Genomic DNA, 23,663 nt, shown 5'->3' on the forward strand with positions numbered 1-23,663 from the left:
CTTCATGTCTGACAAGTTATCTGGGGCATGCAGTGCAATCTGCTCCCTAGAAGCTCCTTGAAGAGATGCTCTCCATTCTAAGATAGTCTGAGCCTCAGAACACATCCACCAGGGGGAAGTTTCTTGACCGTTGCTAGGTGATAATATACATCAATTCTCAGTTTACCATGAAAGTACTTTACAAGCAAGATTCAATCTGATTCACCACTCTTCTTGGAATGTAGCCAATATTCTAGTTAAACTGAAAGTCTTTTCTATTGTCTAATTCTACTCTTTTCTATTTCCATGCATTTGTGCCTACCATATGCCAGACTCCCTTTAACAAATTCTCTCCATATTTATAATGTTTTATAATGTTTTTTTATAATGTTTTAATCTTCCAGGGTTAGGTATCACCTCCTTCAGAAGAACTTCCTTGTCCGCCAGTCATAAAGTGATTTCCCTTCCAGCTCCCAATGTCTTGTGCCTCCCTGTTTTAGCTACTCCCATCTACCTATTGAGTTCCAATTTGAATTATAACTAATTTTCTTCCAACTAGATTCTTCAAAGCAAATACCATTATTTTAAAACCAAGCATTCCTAGCATAGCAGTACCTTACATATAGTGGGTACTTAATAAATTTTTTAAAAACTGAATTTTTAAGCAGGTATACAGTGCTTTGTTACTAGTTTAGCCCTAAATCCTACTGGATAACATGATCTAAGAATTTACATTTTCTACAAATCCTTATTAAGAGCATAATTTTTTCCTGAAATCAGAACCGTCTTGGGGAAGAAAATGGCTATAGACCATAACCTCTGCTTAATCTTAGAAACACTATAATGATTACTAAACAAAGAAAGGAAATAGGAAGTTTGATCACAAAGAAAGAGGTACATAAGAACAAGGATTCGAGGACAGTGGAAAGGGGGTGGAAAGAAACCTAGCAGCATCAAAGAAGAATTCCTCTGAAATCCTCTGGTCAGCTTAGCAGAAAGGAAGGAAGGAAGATGAGGAACGTGTGTCCCCCTCTTAGGTGCATTACAGCAATTAAAGAAAAGAATGAACTACAGAGATTAAGGGAGGGAAGTCCCAATGAGTACAGGGAGGAGAAAGGGAACAGGAAAAAGAGAAACAATAGGAAGAACTGGTATAGTGGAAAGAATGTCAGGCTTAGAGTCAGAGGATCGGCTGATTATTACTTTTCACTTTGGACAAGTCATCCTGTTAGCCTCAGTTTTCTCATCTGTAAAGTGAAGGGGAATGGAGGGGACAACACAAGGAATGAGATGTTATCTAGTTGGGAGCTAGTTAGTATGGTGGAGGAGGTGCTAGACTTAAGAGTCAGGAAAACCTGAATTCAAATCCTGCCTTAGGCACTAATAATAATAGCTATTATTTATACAGCATTTTAAAATTTACACAGCACTTTACAAATGCTTTGTCATTTGATCCTCACAACAATTCTGTGGGGCAATGCTGTAATCATCCTCACTTTACAGATGAAGAAACTGAGACTGCGAGAGGTTACATGGCTACACAGAGTTACTGAGTGTCAAAGTAGCATTTGAGAACTGTTTATAGTCTATCTTACAAGCTGTGTGACCCTGGGCAAGTAATTCACTTTCTCTCAGCCTCTGCTTCCTCATCTGTAAAATGGGGATAGTAATAGCACCAACTTCCCAGGATTTTAGTGGGGACCAAATAAAGTGCTACATAAATGCTAGCAATGACCACCATTATCATCAACCTGATGCTCATCATCGTCTAAGGTCTCTTCCACCTTTAAATGCCATAAAGACCTACAGAATCATCCTAGGGAATCTGTGGCTACTGGTACATATAGTGGTATAATGTGGGAAAGAAACAAAATAGGGATGGTAGGAAGTCTTAGTAAAAGTGGGAGAAGAAAAGGAGAAGTGTGACTATTTTAAATAGGTTTATTACTTTACAACCAAATCAAAGTTTATTTTTAAGTTACCTGTTTGGAACTTGGAATGTATTTTCCCATAGAAATAGTTTAAAAATGCTTGTAAGGTTAACCCATAAAACTCTATTTAATCCATGACATAGAAAATAATGTTGTTATAATAGTAACAATTAAAGAAAATCAGAAAAAAAAGTATGTTTAAATCTTGCTACATATATACAACAGAAATATGATTTTTTAAAAATAGCATTTTGGTTTCTTTTTCAACTACATGTAAAGATAGTTTTCAACATTCATTTTTTATAAGAAGTTGAGTTCCAAATTTTTTCTCCCTCCTCCTTTCCACCCATCCTCCCCAAGATGGAAAGTAATTAACAGAAATATTTAAGATAAAGAAATCATTCCCCAAAGACATTCAAAGGATAAGAACAAACAGTTTTCAAAATAAATATAAACTAGGCGACTAGGGTACAAAGACATGGAGTAAGGAAGATCTGAATTCTAATTCAGCTTCAAACATATAATAATATGTAACTTGGGCAAATCATTTAACCTCCCTCAGCCTCAGTTTTCTCATGAATAAAATGGGGACAGCATCTATCTCCCAAGGTTGTTGTAAGCATCAAATGAAATAATCTTTTTTCAAAATTTAAAGTGCCATTTAAATACTGTTATTAACAACCATATGAAAGAATGTTCCAAATCACTAAGAAGAGAAATGAAATTCAAAATGAATCAGAGGTTTTAACTTGTACCCAGTAAAACAGAAAAGATGAGAACAGCCAATGGTAATGAAAGTTGAGAAGAGTGAACGTGTGAATGTCTGAGCATTTGCAGAAAGATGGGCATACTAAGGCATTTTTGGTAGAGACAGGAACTGTCTAATCATTATGGAAAGCAATTTAGGCCTGTAGAAAGAGAGTGATTATCATATAATTCTGACCCAAAGATTTCATTACTTGGAATATGCCCTAATAAGTTCAGGACTAAAAGTTAAGGTCTTGTATACACCAAAACAGTTACAGAAACATCTGTAACAGCAAAGACCTGGAAACAAAGTAGATGCCCACTGATTAGAAAATGGCTAAACAAACTATGGTACGTGAACATAACAGATTATTATGCTTTAAAGTACAATGAATATTCAGAACACAAAGAATCAAGGAAAGATTTGTATAAATTGATGCCAAGTGCATTAAGCAGAACCAGGAAAAGGATATACACAATGACAACAATGTATTCAAAAGTGAGTACTGTGAAATAACAGCACCTCAATTTGATTCTTTGTAGAGATGAGGGACTATGGGTGCAGAACAGGGCACACATTGTCAGAATTAAGTTTGATATGAAGATTAGTTTCACAGAATTTTTTCTTCCTCTTTTTATTCTTTCTTCTAAGGAATTTCTGAGAGAGGCAGGAAGAGGAAAACACTGGGAATGTAGGTGATGTGAGAACAAGCTATCTTAATAAAAATATACTTTTAAAAAACTTTAACTTGGATGTTGATGATTGAGAAAAACATGTCAACTGTACTTTCTGGGTGCTTTTAAGGCTGTTAGAGGTACAAATATATTTCTTAAAAAGTCTTAATTTCACATTAAAATATAGTTTGACTCTTTATTTCGTAGTCTAATCACTGTATCTGTTAACTACATCACTGGTACTACTAAACATGAAGTAGTCTTGGGGAAATAATTTTTTGGTTCACAGATGGGATTAAGCAAAGTGGAGGACCTGAAGAAGAAGGGAAAAAAGCAAAGAGCACTTTTCTTGGGCCACTGAAGCATAAGAGATATTATTTTAGGGGGATGTATAAGGATGTAAAAGTTGAATGGTCATATAACGAGAATGAGATGAAAAGCCCAAAGAAACATATTATTGCCCTCAAGATACTACAGGAATAAGAGAAATCTCCAGTATACTGGGTAGATTTATCTACTGATAAGAATCCACAGAAGGTTTCTGATTTGCATTTGGAGAGATTTTACTCACCAATTAAATCACAAATGGCTCAAACTACCAGTCAGTCAAGAAGTACTAATTTAGCATCTACTACATGCCAGACACTGTGTTAAGTATGAGGGATACCATTAAAGGCAAAAACAGTCTCTGTTCTTAAGGACACATTCTAATAAAAGCAATAATATGCAAATAACTATGTACAAATAAGATGTATATGGTATAAACTGGAAATAATTCCAGAGAGAAGGCACTGAGGGCAGTCAGTGAAAACTCTCAGTTATTTGGATGGAATGTCTTATGTGAGGAACAACAAGGAAGTATAAGAAAACTGAATAGGCAGAAAAGGGCCAGGTTGTGATGGGCTTTGAATGTCAAACAGAGGATTTTATATTTGGTCTTAAGGATCAAATAATACGGAACTACTAGAATTTATGTGAATAGGAGTATGACATGGTTATACTTGCACTTTTAAGAATATCATTTTGACAGCTGAGTGGAAGACAGACTGCAGCTGGGAGAGATTTGTGGTAGGAAGATCAACAAGAGGGCTATTACAATTATCCAGGTGTTCCACACCCAGGTAGTGGTAGGATAAAATAGAGAAAGAGGCATACAGAAGAGAAGTTATGAAGGTAGCAATGACAAGATTTAGCAACTGTTTGGATACTGGAAGCGAGGTGAGAAAGAGTAAAGAGTTTAGATGACACCTAGGCTGGAAGGCTGAGTAACTGGGAGGACGATGATATCCTCAATGGGTATGTGCAAGTTCAGAAGAGGTGAAGAGTTTGGGGAAAGATAAGGAGTTCCATTTTGGACATGTTGTGTTTAAGATGTCTACAGGGAGTACAATTCAAGATGTCCAAGAGGCAGTTGGAGATGTGAATCTAGAGGTTAGGAAAGGAAAAGCTGATTTGTAAACCATTAACATAAGCTTTTTTTGTAGTGGAAAAGAATTGAAAACTGAAAGGATGCTCTGAATAAATTATGGCATATGAATGTGATGGAATGTTATCAAAAAGGATGGTTCCAGAAAAACCTAGGAAGATTTTTATGAACTGATGCAAAATGCAATGAGCAGAACCAGAACAGCTTACACATCAATATTGTAAAGATAACCAACTGTGAAAGACTTGGTAATTCTGATCAATGAATGATTCCAAAGACCTCATGATAAAGCTGTTATCCTTCTCCAGATAGAGAATGGTTAGGCTCAGAGTGCAGCTTGAAGCATACACTGTCTTTATTTATTTATTTTTAAATCTCCTGGAACACAGCCAATGCAGAAATGTTTTGTATGACTTCATATATGTAATGAGTATTACACTGCTTTCTCAATGGGTCGGGGAAGAGGAGAATTGGGAACTAAACATTAAAATAAAAAAAAAAAACAAAAAATAAAATCATCAGCCTAAAGACAATAATTGAGTCAACTGATATGATTACCAAGCAAAGTAGTAGAGAGGAAGAAGAGAAGAGGTTTCAGGACAGAGGCCATCGGTGGACATGACCTGAATGAAGATTCAGCAATGCAGAATGAGAAGGAATGCTCAGAAGAGGAGGAGGAAAACCAGGATAAGGCAGTGTCAGGAAATATAAAGAAAACAGAGTATAAATAACAGGTTGAGTAACAACATCAAAAGTTGCAGAGAAGTCAAGAAGGATATGACGGAAAAATGGTCATTAGTTATGGCAAGACAGAGAATTCTGATACCTTTGCAGAGCAATTTAGGTCACTTCATTCATTTAACTGATAATGGGCCTAATTTATAAATGGATGACCTATTACAATTCAATTCCACAAACAGAATTCCTCTACGTATACAAATAATGTCATGTCATCTGGCATTCTATGGCAGATTATCCTCTCTCCATCAACCCCTCACTATCACTAATCTTCAATCTCTCTCCTTCACTGGCTGCTTCCTTACTTCCTACAAACATGCTCATGTCTTTGCCCAGCTTCAAGAAATTTCCTCTTGATCCATCTGTACTTGCTATTATCCTATTTGTAGATGGGGGATCTGCAGCCTTGAGGCCACATGTGGCCCTCTAGGTCCTCAAGTACGACCCTTTGACTGAATCCATATGTCACATAACAAATCACCTTAATAAAAGGATTTGTTCTGTAAAACTTGAACTCAGTCAAAAGGCCAAACCCAAGGACACAGAAGGCCACATGTGGTCTCAAGGTCAAAGATTCCCCACCTATAGCTTTCTTCCCATGAGAAGGCTATATACAGCTGGTGCCTCTACTTCCTTTCCTCTCACTCTCTTCTTAAATCACTGTCTGGCTATTGATCTCATGTTAAAGGTCAATTTTTAAAGATATTATTTGTTGAATGGAGATGAGATTTGTGAATATGTGTTATAGAGCAGTGGTGCCAAACTCAAATGGAAATGAGGACACTAAACCTTATACAAGGATCCCTTTGGCAAGATATCAACTTAGAAAATCATGTATTAACATTATTTATATTCTACTAGGTGGCATAGCAGAAAGAACTCCAGGTCTGGAGCTACGAAGACCTGAGTTGAAATCTTGACTCGGAAACTTACTAGCTGTGTGATCCTGGGTAAGACACCTCATCCTGTTTGCTTCAGTTTTCTCATCTGTAAAATGAGTTGGAGAAGGAAACTGCAAACCACTCTAGTATCTTTGCCAAGAAAACCCCAAATGGGGTTCAAAAAGAATCTTACGTTCAACAACAACAAATGTTCTATTTTTATTTATTTTGTACATTTTAATTTGGTTTGGATGCACTGAGGAATTTTACCATCTGAGTGTCTGACACCTCTGTTCTACATAACTTCCTGTAGCCTCAAAGCAGTTTAACAGATTTTTGGAAGGAACTGGGGATGTTCAGCCTACAGAATAAAATGATCTAGAGAGTGGCAGAGGGTTGCAATGTGATGATAGGTGTCTGAAAGTATTTGAAAGTTTGTCGTATAAAACAGGAATTTCAGACTCATTTTGTTTGGCCTTAGAGAGGTGAACTAGGAGTTATGAGAGAAAGTTTTCATGACACTATTCTCTCCTGATTGTCTTGTCTAAGGGAACACTCTTAGTTTCCTTTGCTGGGACTACATCAAGGTCATGTCTGCTTAATTGTGAGTAGTTTCCCAGGCTCTCTCCTAAGACCTCTTCTTCTCTTTTCTCTCTATACTATTTTGCTTGCTGATCTCAATAGCTTCCATGGATTAAATTATCATCTCTAAACACTGTGCAGAATTCAAATATGAATAAGATATGATTCCATTATAAATCTCTGGAAAAGGGTTTGAGGATGGGACCTAAGTCAGGCACCAGGAAGACTTTTAGGATATATTCCTATTTCCTTAAAATTTCTTTTCTTCCTTCCATGCCATATTCTCAAAACCAATACTGTATCAGAAGAATATATGCCTAATGCATATATATTCAAATGTTAAGTTTCACTTTCTTTCACAGTCCCAAACAGATCTTCCAACACAGTTCACTAAAAAACTAGCTGATAATCATTTATTTTATGTGGAGGTCCTTTCTTACTCTCAGAAACACCCTAGCTAATAATATCAATATTAATGATGACTATGATGATAGCATTTATACAACACTTTAAAGATTGCAAAACATTTTACAAATATACTCACAAGTTTTCCTCATTTAACAGATAAAGAAACTGAGACTGAGGGGTTAAGTAACTTGCCCAGGGTCACATATCTAGTGTCTGAGGCTGGATGCAAAAACCCAGGTCTAGTGCTCTGTATCACCTAGCATTGCTTCTCTTCCTACCTGCTCTGAACTTCTCCCTAAAAATATCAAGCTTAAAAAGTACATCTTTAACACATAAAATATTTTTATGAAGACAGTACAGTTCATGATATGACACTTTCTTCAAAAAGAAGATACCTACTGGATACCTACTATGTGCATGTCACTGTGCTGGGACCAGTCAAAAAGATTACAATAATTTTCACAGCCCATCTCTCTGTATTTGACATCTTAACATGCTATGAGAACACTTTACATCTCACTAGGAGAGCATAAAAATAATTATAAGGTCATTAAACCAGACTGAAAAATACAGCTTCTAATGGTATCCATGCAATGTCAAAATATATGGAGGGATACCCTTAGTACAGTGGGTAGAATCCCAGTGCAAGATTTAAAAGAAGACATGTCCAAGGGGCCCGTAGGATGAAGGAAGAGTTTTAATCTGCATCATTAGAAGAAATATTCACACTGACGAGATTATAGATGAGATAATAATTTCATAAGTCTACTTACTGTAGAGTTTATAACCATTTATATGAAGTTCTGAGAAAGTAGAGATCACTTCAGGATCAGGTGGTCAAGGAAAGAGCCGGAATATAAACTGGTTCTTACAGGTAGAATTTAGATACACAACAGAACATATAATCAAAGTCAAGTTAACAAGAAAGCTGGAAAAAAACGCCAGAGCATGTTAAAGGTACAGTAAATAATAAGTTAGCTAGAGTTTAAGATTCATATGTAGAGTAAAGAGAGGTAAAACTTTTTTAAGGTAGAGACCAAGGAATGAATTTATGCAGTGATTAATTATTTGCTCTTCCCTACTCAATTTGCCATGCAGTCAGGGTTTTATATCTGATATGCTACTACTTGTACAAATCTATGACCTCCAGCTTTTAATCTGATCTCCTGACACTTTAATAAGAAAGTATCTTTCAGAAGAGACTTCATTTCAATGATGAGAACAACCCCAGTCTATGCCTTTCCCCTATCTTATTTTAAATCATCCCCCTAATTCTAGCACCGTACACTATAGTTATGAAATCGAATTTTAAAAAATTAGTTTGATTTGAAGTAGGTCAGCCTGATTTCATGTACTATAGGATAATTACAGGATCACAGAATGTAGAGTCTGAAGCTGTAAGGGACCTCAGAGGTCACACATTAAAACCTGCTTTGGAATATAATTTTTTTATAAGAAGTTTACTATTATTTTTCACTACAAATGTCATAAAAATTTCTCACAACTTAGATATTTCATTTTCAGAAGTTACCTATTACACATTTTACAACAATGATTTATTTTTAAAATTTTCTATCTATATATCAGAAAACTGAATGACTTGTTTATTTGCTTTTCCCCCTTCACCCCTACCCACAATTAAGTATGAAGTAATGGCAAACTCAACAACCTTCTTTAATTTAGTAGCTTACTTATAGATATTTAAGGGGATATATGTACTCTAATGGGCAAAATGTACTACTATGAATGTTTAAAACACAACAAAATATTAAATTCTTTATAATTCTCAATGTGACCAGATTGTGAGTCATTGCAAAGTATCATCTGAAAAGTCTGTCTATTCTTGTTTCCTGTTTTCATCATTTATCATTAATTGCCTCCAGCCGTTCTGTGTTGATTTCAAATGTTGAGAAACTGTCACTGAGTAGACAATGTCTTCTGCCACCTCTCTTCTTCACAGATGACAGGCATTCAAGCGCTGGTTGGGGGATATAAGTGACTTCCCATGACTCAAGGGGAAGGTAAAACACACTTCACAGACTGTTAATCCCTGGACTGGGCAAGTGAATTAGAAGAAAAAGAAAAATGCCCTAGATATATGGATAGACCATTCTCATAAAAATTTTATAAGGATGAAGTAGCAGGTATAACTCATGTTCACATAGCATTTCACAGTTTACAAAATGCCTTAAGAAGCATAAGTATTATCTTATATAGATCAGTAGCTTATTATGTTATCTTAGGTAACCTTAAAAAAGTGATGAGTATATGCTTCCTTCCTATTCTTCAGAAATCTGTTTTTAAATACACTAAGAATCAGTCCATGAATGCATTTAAAACTGTCATTGCCAGGATCGAACTCATGTATGTACTGGGTCAAATCTAGACATTCGTTCCAATTTCACCTCATCAACTGTCATGACCCTTTCTACACACAGTACATTTAGGACTGCGGCAGTAAACATGGTTTGAAAATCTCATTTTGTTATTCACAACTTTTCTACAACTTCATTCCTTATAATGAAAGCTGTTTATAAATTGTAATTAACAACATAGAAGTCTATTTTTTTCTTATCCACTTCAGTAACACTGAAAGGGAAGATAACCAAGTGAAGGAGGTATTGTAAATATATGCAAAAAATAAAGCTACCTCTAGGTAACATTGACACAAAGTGCTAGAAAGAAGAATCTGTTACATGAACTTTAAAATTATATGCCTTATGTCAATAAATCAACAAATATTTACTAAGCACTGTTCCAGATGGACACTGCACCAAACGCTAGGAGTACAATGGAAAAGCAAAGTGCCTGCCCACAAGGAGTTCACTGTCTAATATGGAAGACAATATGCACATAAATACATACTTATTTTGTAATTGAGTCGTTTCAGTCCTGTCTCTGACTCTTCATGACCACTTTTGGGTTTTTCTTTGCAAAGATACTGATGTGGTTTGCCATTTCCTTCTCTAGCTCATTTTACAGATGAGGAAATTAAGGCAAACAGGATTACATGATTTGCTCAGGTTAAGAGTCTGAGGCTGGCTTTGAACTCATAAAGATGAGTCTTCCTGATTCCAAACCCTGTGCTTAATCCACTGTGCCACTTAGCTGCCCTACAGAAGAGAGTATATAAAATATAGTTTTGGAAGGGAAGACATTAAAAGTCCCAAATGGGAGTGGGAGGACTTCCTGCACAAGATGATATTTGCTTACTAAGAGGCAGAAATGAAGAAAGATTATTCCAGGCATAAAGGAGAGAGTTCTTAATGCCTTCCCCTAAGATTATCTCCCAAGTGCTCTCTCTACAGAGATCTTACAAATAGCTAGTTATTAATATATCTATATATTATCTCTCTCATTAGATTTAAAACTGTTTTTAATGCAATAATACCATGCACTATTCTTCATGGAGTCAGAGAAAGAAACACTGGTGAAAAACAACAATTGGCAGCAGTGAACACTGAAGCAAGAAGATCAATGTACAGGATTCAAGAAAGAAAAGAAGTGGGTAGTTACGGAGCTGTAACAAAGAAGTGTTCCTGGAGTTTACATCAGTTGAAGGCTCTGGCCCCATAAACTCTTTACTCTCTTGAGCCTAATTTCCATCACTAATATCTCTAGCTTATCATCCTTATGTGCAGCTCCTAACAGTATTTTCCAAGCACTGTGTTAAATACTGTAAACACAAGTACAAAAAAGTGTGACAACAGTATCAGCAACACTGTGTGATGAACTACGAATGATTCAGCTCTTCTCAGCAACACAATGATCCAAGACAAGTACAAAGGATTCAGAAAGAAAAATGCTATACATATCCAGATAACAAACAGATGGACTCTGAATGCAGACTGAAGCATATTTTTCTTCACTTTTCTTTCTTATGATTTTTTAAAAACTGTTTTTTCTTCTGTGACTAATATGAAAATATTTTTTACATGATAGTATATATATATATATATATACACACACACACACACACACACACACACACATATACACACATACCATAAAAAAGTGTGACAATTCTTGCCCTCAAGGAACTAAAGAAGTATGCATTTCCAGTGTCTTGCAATTAGGGAAAAGTAGAGGAATCATTGGATTAATATGGGATTTGAAAAGTTTGTTCTTGTTGGAATATTGAAAACTTTTCCCCATAGAAAAACTGTTAATATAATGTGATTAGATTCTTGTGTAAAATTAGTATAGAATGTAATGGGCTAAGTGTGTTTTTGTGGGCTGAACTAAAAACTTCAATTAAATATCTTTTGTGTTATGGACTCCACTGGCAATCTGATGAAGCCTATAGATCCCTTCTAAGAATAATATTTTTAAATGCATAAAATAAAATACATAAGATTACAAAGGAAATGAATGGTATTGAAATACAGTATGGAGTCAGGAACATTGTAATTACATGTGATTTACTGGCAGGTCTAATAACTATAGCAATTTTCAAGTAGTGATAACTATAAATACTATTTTGAGATATCTCTAACAACTTTAATATGATATGAAAATATCTATGATTTCTATTGGTAATAGTTGTATGTACTGCTAATATATATATTTTTTATATATAATACATATTGTTGCCTACATCTATAATTGAAGAAAATGATAAACTGCAGCAAGTTAGAGTTGTAATTTTTTCCTCTTGCAAGGTGAAAGACTCCCTGAAATCTATCCATAAATATCAGCCTAAGAATACCTGCTCTAGAGAATATCACTACATAGTATACTGGTCCAAACACAGGTCTCACATTTTTTCCAACTCTGATTTATAGAATGCTTGAATGAAAAACTAAAATGGTGCTGATAGCACTTCAAAAGCTTTTAACGGAAAGTCCTGCTTCCATAACGGGTAGAAAAATTAAAACTCATTGGTGGATGGCTTAGTAGCTAGATTTAAATTTCATTGGAAGAAAAGCTCCACAGCTATGCCGCTTTTTAAATGCTATGAATGATGATGAAAATGACATACTATAGGAAGATCAAGTGAAATAAAAATCAAACAAAAATAGTGATACCAATAGTGACAAAAAAATGAATGACAGCTTTATTTGAAAAGATACATTAAAAACTCTTAAGTATTTCAAAATAGTAATTTTGTATGATTTTTCACTATATACCTAATATACACATATGTATATCTCCCCTTCTGTTCTCTCTCCTCCTCCCCATCCACATGTCCCCATCAGTTTTCAAAGAGCTCTTAATTTTAAGTAGGGTCATCTATATTTGGACTAAATAGTACTTCAATCTCAGAATTACCAATCTTACCTGTAAAGGATTGAATGTGTCCATCTTCTCTTCTTATTGTAAATGCTTCCCCTGGGTTAACTTGCACCAGAATAACCTTAAAATAAGTGGGGGAGGGGGGAAAAGAATTAACTAAAACAATGACAGAAGAGAAGCATTTTAAAATATGCTGTTTTCCAGCTATGAGAAGATGCATGTCTCACTATGAAGTATTCTGACATGGGTGACAAGAGGAAACACATACACTGGTAATTCAGATAATCCAAGTTTGTTAAAAGTACACAAACATCTGATTTATTTTAAAAATAGACTTTCAGCAACAATAACTACTCAAAAGAATCAAGAATAAAGAAGTAAATAAAAAAGAAAGCTAATAGTAATGATAAAACTCATGTACTTTACAGCAAGCCCTCACCCAGACAACTGGCTATACTATAAGGAAATGGATTAAGAGAAACAGTATACTTACATTTGTGAAAAGGGACAGCTGACAGCAAAAGGAAGAGACAAAAGCAATTGGGGGCTATTTAGTACAGTGATAAAGAAATATACACATCTTAATTATACAACACAATTGACACATTACAGTAACTGATGGCTAATTCATGTTTAGTACATTCATGCATTATTGTATATTAAAAACATTTCATTCCATTAACATCTATTAAGCACTATGTGCTATATGTAATGCACTATAATCTTCAGAGAAACATAATATGCAGCACAGGGTGATAGGGGCAAAATACATAAAGTATTCTAAGTAAATGAGGGGAGAGAAAGCACTTTGAGCTAAAAGTGAATTAGGGAAAACTTCATGAAAAAAGTGTCATTACAGGTGAAACTTGAGGAAAACAGAATTTAAAGAGATATTTAAGGAGGGAGTGAAATTCAGATTTGGAGACTTATGTGAAAGCACAAAAACAGGTAAGAGCAGGTTGGATCAGGGAATAACTAGTCCAGTTTGGCTAGAACTTAAGCTATTCATGAGCAAGGATTGCTTCCTTTATTGCACTTCTGTCCCCAGCACTTAGTACAGTGTTTAGCATAGAGTAAGCAGTACGTGTTGAGTTATTGGTTGAAATGAGACTAATGAAATTTGCTGTTGTTGAATCATGTCTGACTCTTTGTGACTCCATGCTGACCATGAGATGTTCTTGGTAAAGGATAATGGAGTGATTTGTCATTTCCCTCTCTAGCGGATTTAGATAAATAGATTAAGTGACTCACCCAGGGTCACACAGCTAGTAAACATCTATGTCTGGATTTTAACTCAGGTCTTCCTGATTCCAGGCTCAGCACTTTTATCTACCAAGTCACCTAGCTGTCTCCTACTGAAATGGAGGGAACCTTTATAAATGTATAATCACTTTACAGGCATGAGGTGTCTTGGTTCTTCTACCCATCAGTTCTAATTCTGAATCGCAGGATCCTGTTAATTTCAGCTTAACATTAGCCCTATGAAACAACTGCTTACGAGGGCAGAAACTATCTCATGTATGTTATCTCCATCCTCACAGCAAATATGGTGGCTTTGTAAAAAAAACAGCCCTTTAATAAAGAGTTTTTGAATGACTAAACTGCAGTTGTTAACATAAGACCTAACTTTAGCTAAGAATTTCAGTTCTTTCTGTTAGGTCTTTTTTTTAGAAAGTTAACAAAAAGCACTATACACTTACAGTTCAAGTTCCTCTATAATTTGGTCATACACTATCTAGTCTAGTTTCTCCCCAATCCAACACATATTCTCTATTCTAGACAAAAGAAAACAAAACACATCCATTTCTATCTTTGTATTTTTTCTCGTGTAGTCACTCAAATGGCATTAATTATTGAATGCTTTCATAGATCCCTCAAGCTCATTGATATAAGTGCTCTTGCCAACAACACACACTGCAACGCACCTATACCTTCTCATACCATGTAATTCTTAAGCATGTCATTAAACCCTACATAAATGTTCCGTCCCATTGAATGTGCACAGGAATCAGGCTGTCCTTCTAATATCTGTAGTGGATTAAATGCCAGGCACAAAGCTATGAAGACTTAAGTTCAAATCCAGTCTCAGATGTTATTAGCCATGTGACTTTGGCAGGTCACTTAACAACTCTCAGCTTCTATTTATTCATCTGCAATGATTCAATTGTACCCATCTCCCAAGATTATCATGAAATTCAAGTGAAATTAATATAAATAAAGCACTTCTGCAAATCAAAAAATGTTATATGTTATTATTACAAATTCAGTTAATATAATTTTCTGATCATACATTTCTTTGATGATATTCTCTACATCACTTTTTAGGTTATCATGTATCTTTACCTGAGCCTTTGGGTCACTTACACTTTGAGTTTTTCAGAAATCATGGTGTTGTATACTAGACAGTCATATGGCACCTCCAAAAGAATAGGATATAGAGACAAACTGTGATCTTCAGGGAGCTCCTGATGAGGAACAATAAATGTTGGTACCTTTACTTCAACTTCTAAAGTTAAGAGAGTTGCCTAAAGTGTTTGAGAGTTAACTCATTGAGTTAAATGACTTTTTCGGGATCACAAAGCCACTGTATCTCAGAATACCAATATTTTTAAAAAAAATCAGTGTTCAGTCAATTTGGCCAAATATAATACAATCCACTATCTCCTTCCAATTCATTTCTGAACAGTTCACTGTCCTCTGCAATATCTACACAAGAAAAGTGTGAACTAACTCAATGTGGTAAATATCAAGCTACATGTCCTAAATATGGGCAACTTATAGACTTTATCTATTTGGTTTCTGCTATGTTGATTGCCAGCTAGTTTATGTCTTCTAAATGTCTGTGGATCTAATTTAAAAAGTCTGATGTGTATAATGTTAAAGACTCTTCCAACTCTAGGAGTTGATCATCCTATTGATTTTCAATCAGAAGACCTTGAATAACTATCTCCCTCTATGGTGAATTTTTTTCCCATTTGGATTCTGCCTGGGAAATATTCTATAACAGTGATTAATACCCTGGGGTAAAGATGTCTCCCTAGTGAATGCCTTGCTTGATTATTAATAATCAGAAGATTTTCTAACAAAATTCTCTGATTATATGAAGAAATATTGTAGAATATGCATGTGAATATGTTTAGGGATAGGTATATGGACAAATGCATATGTGCTCAGAGTGTGAGTCAGAGAGAGGGAAAACCGGGTGGAAAGTCTTCAAAGACATTTTTAGTTTGTCATGTAAAATGCTTTTTTATGGTAATCATCAAACATCAGGATTCTATATTCTTATACCTTTCAGTCACTTTCCTACAAAATCCTGTTTCCTTTACATATTAAGTATGTTCTTGCCACATCTATAGACGCATTCTCAGAGAAATTTGATGTAATGGATAATAATGTCTTCTTCGTGGTTTTTAAAAGATAATATAGTCCATAATTTTCCCCCCTATTCTTTAAATTTGATTCCTCAAGGTCTTCAAAATACATTTCTTTGGAAATACTTGTTAAGTAAGAAGGTCTACCTGATTTCATCTTCTTAAGAGCTTTTTTCCATCTTCCTTGTATAACATGTAGAAGTGTCAGTACAAATATATGGTTCTATTGTCACTGACAACGAAAACAGATTGATGTAGAATGCTAACAAAAGTGTCATTTTATGTCATATTTATCATTGTCCATTCAGTTTAATTTATAAATACTCTTAGAATGATCTCAGTTAGTTCTCAAGCTTTTTGTAAACTTTGTTTTTCCTTCTGTAACTTTTCATTGTTTACAAGGTCATGCTGCTGCAACCAGCTACCATCCTCTTTTGTCATGCTTTAAAAACGGTACTCTAAAACAATGGTTTGTAAAATAGGGTGTGCAAGATGATCAACTAGAAGCGTAAGTGTGTGTATGAACGTTTTATATTTATTTTAAAAAGTAAAGAAATCAAGATTTTAACATAGTGATTGTCACTCACGCTCTATGTATCAGATGGTTATCAGACACATAGAGTATGCAAGATATCCTCAAGGAAAACGTGCAATTTTGCTCCTCAAAGGCATTTGTTTAGTAGTAGCTTCACATTGTTTTCAGGCTACGGCGATATACTGAAGTTTATTTGTGGCTAGTTAAGCAAACTTAGAAATTACAGTATCTAGTTTTAGTTAAACACCCTCAAAAAGACAAGTGGCTTAAAAAGATTCCTGCAAAATACCATGGATTACAGATAATCCTAATAATCTGAGCATAAGCAAACAGAAAAATGGCAGAACTGACACTGTATTTAGTAGAAGCTTTGAATCTACAATACTATAAGACATAAATGATAAAATTATCAATATCTAAAATATGTACTTACATACACAATCATTAATGATGAATCTTACCACATTATACTGTATTAGGATATTAGCTAATGACAGTATTAAGTCATGATAATTAGCAGGACATTTAAAAACTAATCTTTTGCTTCCAAAAAGAAGTTTCTACTGCTAAAAAATGCATCATCTACAGACTTAAACTGACAGTCTCAGTGGGTTTTGAACCATTTTGTTAAAAATAAAAATTCAGTATCTAAAGATGGTGGAGAAAAGCCAGGAAGTTGCCTGAGATCTCCCCAGTTTCCCTCAGAACAACGTTTAATCAAGCCTCTAAATGGTTTCTGGAATGACAAAACCTACAAAAAGATGTACTGAAAAAATTTTCTGGCTTAAGATAACTAAGAAGAACTTCAGGAAAAGTCTGTCTCACTTAGGTAAAAAGAGAGTACAGCCCAGCACAGGTAGTGTTCAGGCAAGCCAGTGGCTCTTAGCCACAGCACAGATTAGTAACCAAGGTGCTTTGGTCCTGGTTCATCAGGTCAGCTGTGAGGCCTCCAGCCCTAGTGAAAAAGGCAAACTACCAGTCCTGAAACCCCTGGCAATATGGGTGAGACTAGGCCAAACCACCGCAGCAGAGTGTGCAAGTTGCCAGCTACTGAGGCCCTGGTGCAGAAAGCCAGTGATCAGGCTTCTGACCCCCAACACAGGAAGCTTGGGACAGTGCCCCAGAAGAAGAGTTTAACTTTAAGTCCCAAAACAGGCTGGAAAATAAGCAAAAAAACAGAAAAGAGCCCTGACCTTACTATGGCAATGAGGACGATCAAAACACAAACTCAGAAGAGAACAACAATGTCAAAATGCCTTTGTGCAAAACCTCAAAGGAGACTATGAAGTGGTCTCAAGTCCAAAAAGTCTAACTGGAAGAGATCAAATAGGATTTTAAAAATCAAATAAAAGAGGTAGAAGAAAAATTGGGAAAAGAAATGAGAGGTATGCAAGAAAACTTCAAAAGCCTGGAAAAGGAAGGACAAAAATGAACTGAAGAAAAAAAAGTCCTTAAAAAAACATAACTGGTCAAATGGGGGAAAACAATCCACTGAAGAAAACAACTCCTTAAAAAGTAGAGTTGGCCAAATGGAGAAGAAGGTACAAAAGCTAACTGAAGAAAATAATTACTTAAAAAAAATGAGAATTGGTTAAGTGGAAGCTAATGACTCTATGAAACATCAAGAATAAGCCAAACAAAAGCAAAAGTATGAAAAAAAATAGCAGAAAATGTAAAATATCTCATTGAAAAAACAACTGACCAAGAAAATAGACTGAGGAGAGATGGTTTAAGAATGAATGGACTGCTTGAAAGGTATGATCCAAAAAAGAACCAGGACAGCATCTTTCAAGAAATTATCAAGGAAAACTGTCCTGATATCCTAGAACCACTGGGTAAAATAGTAACTGAAAGAATCACCTCCTGAAAGAGATCCCAAAATGAAAACTCCAAAGAATATTGTCGGCAAATTACAGATTTATCAAATCAAAGAGAAAATATTGTAAGCAGCCAGAAAGAAACAATTCAAATATCAAGGAGTCCATGTGGGCTCCTTGGGAGGTGGCCTCCATGGGATGTGTAATCCCATGATTACACAGGATTTAGTAGCTTCTAAATTAAAGGACCAGAAAGCCCAGATTATGATAATCTGGGAGAAAAAGGAACTTGGATTACAATCAAGAATCAACTACCCGGCAAAACTGGGCATAATCTTTCGGGGAAAAGGTAGATATTCAATGAAATAAGGGGCTTTCAAACTTTCCTGATGAAAAGACCAGAGCTGAACAGAAAATTTAATCTTCAAATAAAGACTCAGAGAAACATAAAGAAGTAAACAGGAAAGAAAACAAACGTTACTCAATAAAGATAAACTATTTACATAGAAGATGATACTTGTAACTCTTGAAAACCGTGTCTCTATTAGGGCAGCTAGAAGAAGTATACAGAGAGGTTATGATTGTTAAGTTGACTTTGATGTGACAAAAAAAATTAAAGGGTGAAAAAAGGATAGTACTGGGAGAAGAGGAAAGTGGGAGGCAGAATAGAGTAAATTACATCACATGAAGAGCAGCGAAAGACCAATTACAGTAGAAGGAAAGAAGGGAGGGGTGAGCACTGTTTGAACCATACTCTCATTGGATTAGGCTCAAAGAGGGAAAAATATTCACATTGTTGGATTTGGAAATTTATCTTACCCTACAGAGAAGCAGGAGGGGAAAGGGGAAAGAAAAGGGAGGAAAGGTTTAAAGACAGGAGGTCAGATTGAGGGAGAAATAGAACACTGATGAGGAGGGACAGGGTGAAAGGAGAGAGAAAAGTATAAATGGGGAAAAATAAGATGGACAGAAATACAAACAATCACAACTGTGAATATGAATGTGATGAACTCTCCCATAAAACAGAAGTGGTTAGCAGAGGTTTTTTTGTAAATAGCATTTATTTTCCTACTTACATGTCCAGGACAATTTTTAGTATTCATTTTACAAGATTTTGAGTTCCAAATTTTTCTCCCTCCCTCCCCTCTTCCAAATATGGTAAGCAATCTGATCTAGGTTATACAATATGCTATCATGTAAAATATATTTCCATGCTATAGTTGTGGGAAAAAAAAAACATGAGAAAGAAGTGAAAAAAGTATGCTTCAATCTTCATTCAGAGTCCGTCAGTTCTTTATCTGAATATGGGTAGCATTTTCCTTTGTGATTCTTTTATATCTGTCTTGAATTACTGTTACTGAGAAGGGCAGTCATTCATAGTTGATCATCACACAGTGTTGCTGTTACTGTGTACAATGTTTTCCTGCTTTTGCTCATTTCACTTTACATCAGTTCATACAAGTCTTTCCAGGTTTTTCTGAAATCTGACTGCTCATCATTTCTTATCATACAGTAGTATTCCATTACATTCATATACCACAGCTTGTTCAGTCTTTCCCTAGTGGATAGGTGTCCACTCAATTTTCAATATTTTGTCACCATGAAAAGTACTGCTATAAATATTATTGCATACATAGGTCCTTTTCCCTTTTTTATGATTTCTGCGTTACAATACAGACTTCATAATGGTATTGCTGGATCAATATGCAGAGTTTGGTTGCCTTTAGGGCACAGTTCTAAATTCCTCTCTAGAATGGCTGAATCAGTACACAACTCCACAAACAATGCCTTAGTGTCCCAATTTTCCCACATCCTCTCCAATATTTATCATTTTCCTTTTTTTGTCATATTAGCCAATCTGACAGGAGCTACTGCATTTCTCTAAACAAAAGTGATTTACAGCACTTCTACAAATGGCTTTGGATAGCTTTGATTTCATCTGAAAACTTCCTTTCAAATCCTTTGACTATTTGAGAAATGGGAAATGGCTTATATTCTTATAAATTTGACTCAGTTCTCTACATATTTGAGAAAGAAGGCCTTAATCAGAGACACCTGCCATCACGTTTGTTTCCTGGCTTTCTCCTTGTGTTTCTTGGTTGCATTGGTTTTGTTTGTGCAGAAGCCTTTTAATTTAATGTAATCAAAATGATCTATTTTATATTTCATAATGCTATTTTTTGCTTGGTCATGAATCTATAATCGACTTATCTTCTTTAAGAATTTGGATGCTATACCACTTAGTGCATGTATGTTTAGTATTGCTATTACTTCATTGCTGATGCTCATAGCAAGATGTAGTTTCCTTCCTTATATTTCTAAATTAGGTGTGTCTTTGCTTTTGATTTGTCTGAGGTCAGGATTCCTACCCCTTCTTTTTCTACTCCAGCTGAAGCAGAACAGATTCCTTTACTCTGTGTGTGTGTGTCTCTCTGTTTCAAGTGTGTTTCTTGTAAACAACATATCATAGGATTCTGGTTTCTGATCCACTCTGCTATCCAGAGTTCATCCCATTCACAGTTATGATTACTGTGTTTCCCTCCATCCTATTTTTCCTCCTGTTTGCCTTTTCTCCTTTCACACTTTCCCTCCTCAAGTGTTTTGCCTCCCTCAGTATGCCCTCTTTTCTGTCTTTCTCCACATCCCTCTTACTTAATCTCCTCCCCTCCTACTTTCCTGTTGGGTAAGACAGATTTCTATATTCAAATGATTGTGTCACATATGAACACACTGTGTATTCCCTCTTTGAATTGATACTGATTTAATTAAGGTTAAATGATACTTACCCCTCCATTTTTCCCTCCACTGTAACAGGTTTTTTACTCCTCTTCATATGAAATGATTTACCCCATTCTTCTTTCTGCACCTAGTGTACTACCCTCTTTCTCATCTCTCTTTTTTTAAAGTCATTCCATCAAATTCACCTTACATTCATACCCTCTATCTGTGTCTACTGTCTATGTACACTGCTTCTAGTTGGGGAAGAGGTTAGCGCTTGTGGAGACCCTAGGGGTCTGGAAGCTTACCTAGTACTGAGCCTTTTTTAGGGGTAAAAGGAGCCTTGATATTTGGTGTTTGCTTATTCTACCACACTGGGGCTCAGGATCTCCCACTGGTTTGCTGAGGCGGTGCTTGATGTTGGCTTGCTGGACCTTTCCTGTACTGGACTGCCTTCCCCTTTTACCTGAGATCCTGAGACAGACTTCTCTTGCTGATCTTCCACTTTTCTTGGGCTAAAAGACTATTTTACCTCAACACTTTTGCTGGTTCTGCTGATCCAGGATTTGTTTTGAGGTGATACTTTATGGTTGTTTGGAGGTGAATATGGAAGAGCTATAGCAATTTACTGCTTACTTCACTGTCTTAGCTCCCATAAGTCCAGCAGAGTGGATTAAAAACCAGAATCCTACAATATGTTGTTTATAAGAAACACATGTGAAGCAGAAAGATACACACAGAGTAAAGATAAAAGGCTGGAGCAGAATACATTATGCTTCAGCTGAATTAGAGAAGCAGAGGCAGCAATCTTGATTTGACAAAACAAAAGCAAAAACATCTAATTGAAAGAGATAAGGAAGGAAACTATATCTTGCAAAAAGGTACCACAGACAATGAAGTAATATCAACACTAAACATACATGTACCAATAGTATTCAAATTCTTTTTTTTTAAACACTATCCAAATTCTTAGACGTTAAGTGAGTTAGAGGAAAAAACAGCAAAACAATAACAATGGGAGACCTCAACCTCCCCCTCTCAGAATTAGATAAATCTAAACACAAAATGTACAAGAAAGAAGTTAAGGGGGTGAACAGAAGGTTAAATATGATAGACCTCTGGAAAAAACTGAATGAGAATATAAAGGAATATTATGATACACAGCACCTACACAAAAAGTGACCATGTATTGGGCATAAAAATCTCAATCAAATGCATAAAGGCAGACATATTAAATACATCCTTTACAAATCATAATGTAGCAAAAATTACATTCAATAAAGGGCCATGGAGACAGAGAAAAAATTAATTGGAACTAAATAATCCAACCCTAAAGAATGAGTGGGTCAAACAACAAATCACAGAAACAATAAATAATTTCATCAGAGAACAACAATAATGAGATAACATACCAAAATGTATGGCACACAGCCAAAGCAGTACTTAAGGGAAATTTTATATCTCTAAATGCTTACATGAATAAAATAAAGAGCTGATCAATGAATTGGGCATACAACTAAAAAAACTAAAATAAGAACAAATTAGAAATCTCCAATTAGGTATCAAAGAGGAAATTCTGAAAATCAAAGTTGAGATTAATAAAATTAATGAAATAATAAATAAAACTAAGCTGGTTTTATGAAAAAACCAGTAGATCAGATAAACCTTTGGTTAATTTGATTAAAAAGAGAAGAAAACCAAATGACCAGAATCAAAAATGAAAAACAAGGTGAATTCACCACCAATGAAGAGGAAATTAAAGTAATAACTAAGAGCTATTTTGCCAAACTGTATGCCAATATATCTGACAATCTAAGTGAAATGGATGAATATTTACAAAAATATAAGTTGATCAGATTAACAGATGAAATAAAGTACTTTTAAAAATCCTATTTTAGAAAAAGAAATTGAACAAGCTATTAATGAATTCCTTAAGAACAATCTCCAGGGCCAGATGGATTTACAAGTGAATTCTATCAAGCATCTAATGAACAATTAATTAAAATACTATAAACTATTTGGGAAAACAGGCAAAGAAGGAGTCCTAACAAATTCCTTTTATGACATAAATATGGTGCTGAAACCTAAACCAGAAAGAACCAAAACAGAAAAAATTATAGACCAACAGCCCCAATGAATATTGATGCAAAAATTTCAATTAAAATATTAGTAAAGAGATTACAGCAATTTATCACAAGGATAATACACTATAACCAGGGGGGATTTGTATCAGAAATGCCTAATGAGTTGAATCCATTCTACTTTAGTCCTTTGAAGCCCTAGGTTAGTCTCCAAATAACTGCAGTTATACTATGTTTCTCAATAACGCAGGCAAAGTTATATCAAAAAATAAACTATAAAAAGCTTTTATTCCCAAGAGTTTCTGTAAGGAATATTTTTCCATACTTCCCCTCTTGCCCCTACCACCTTTTCTTCCCTCCATTATCTCAAAATAAAAATAAGAGATGGTAGGAACCAATGAATTTCTTACTTAAGCTGGCAGAGAAACATTTTGCCCAAAGCTCACAAATGGCAATTAGCTTCTAAAAATAAAGTCATAAAGAGCAAACATCTTCTATTCTTTTCTCTTTTTGTCCTGTGCTTGCTGGAAGTATTG

General features: G+C 35.2%; 1 protein-coding gene across 12 annotated transcripts in view; it reads right to left on the reverse strand.

Moving 5' to 3' along the window:
- FNDC3A (fibronectin type III domain containing 3A) overlaps window positions 1–23,663 on the reverse strand; it is a 213,810-nt gene that overhangs the window by 91,590 nt on the left and 98,557 nt on the right. For 6 of the 12 annotated variants that reach the window (XM_072610537.1, XM_072610539.1, XM_072610544.1 and 3 more), the window contains exons 3-4: window positions 13,096–13,113; window positions 12,648–12,723 (exon numbers count right to left, since the gene is read on the reverse strand). The exons of 2 other annotated variants lie outside the window; for them this stretch is intronic. In XM_072610537.1, the coding sequence (XP_072466638.1) occupies window positions 12,648–12,723; window positions 13,096–13,113 (94 nt within the window). The remainder of the gene's footprint in view (window positions 1–12,647; window positions 12,724–13,095; window positions 13,114–23,663) is intronic. 4 more of the 12 variants (XM_072610542.1, XM_072610543.1, XM_072610540.1 and 1 more) reach the window with 1 other exon arrangement.

The sequence above is a fragment of the Notamacropus eugenii genome, chromosome 5 (genome assembly GCF_028372415.1).
Source record: "Notamacropus eugenii isolate mMacEug1 chromosome 5, mMacEug1.pri_v2, whole genome shotgun sequence".
Classification (NCBI taxonomy): Eukaryota; Metazoa; Chordata; class Mammalia; order Diprotodontia; family Macropodidae; genus Notamacropus; species Notamacropus eugenii.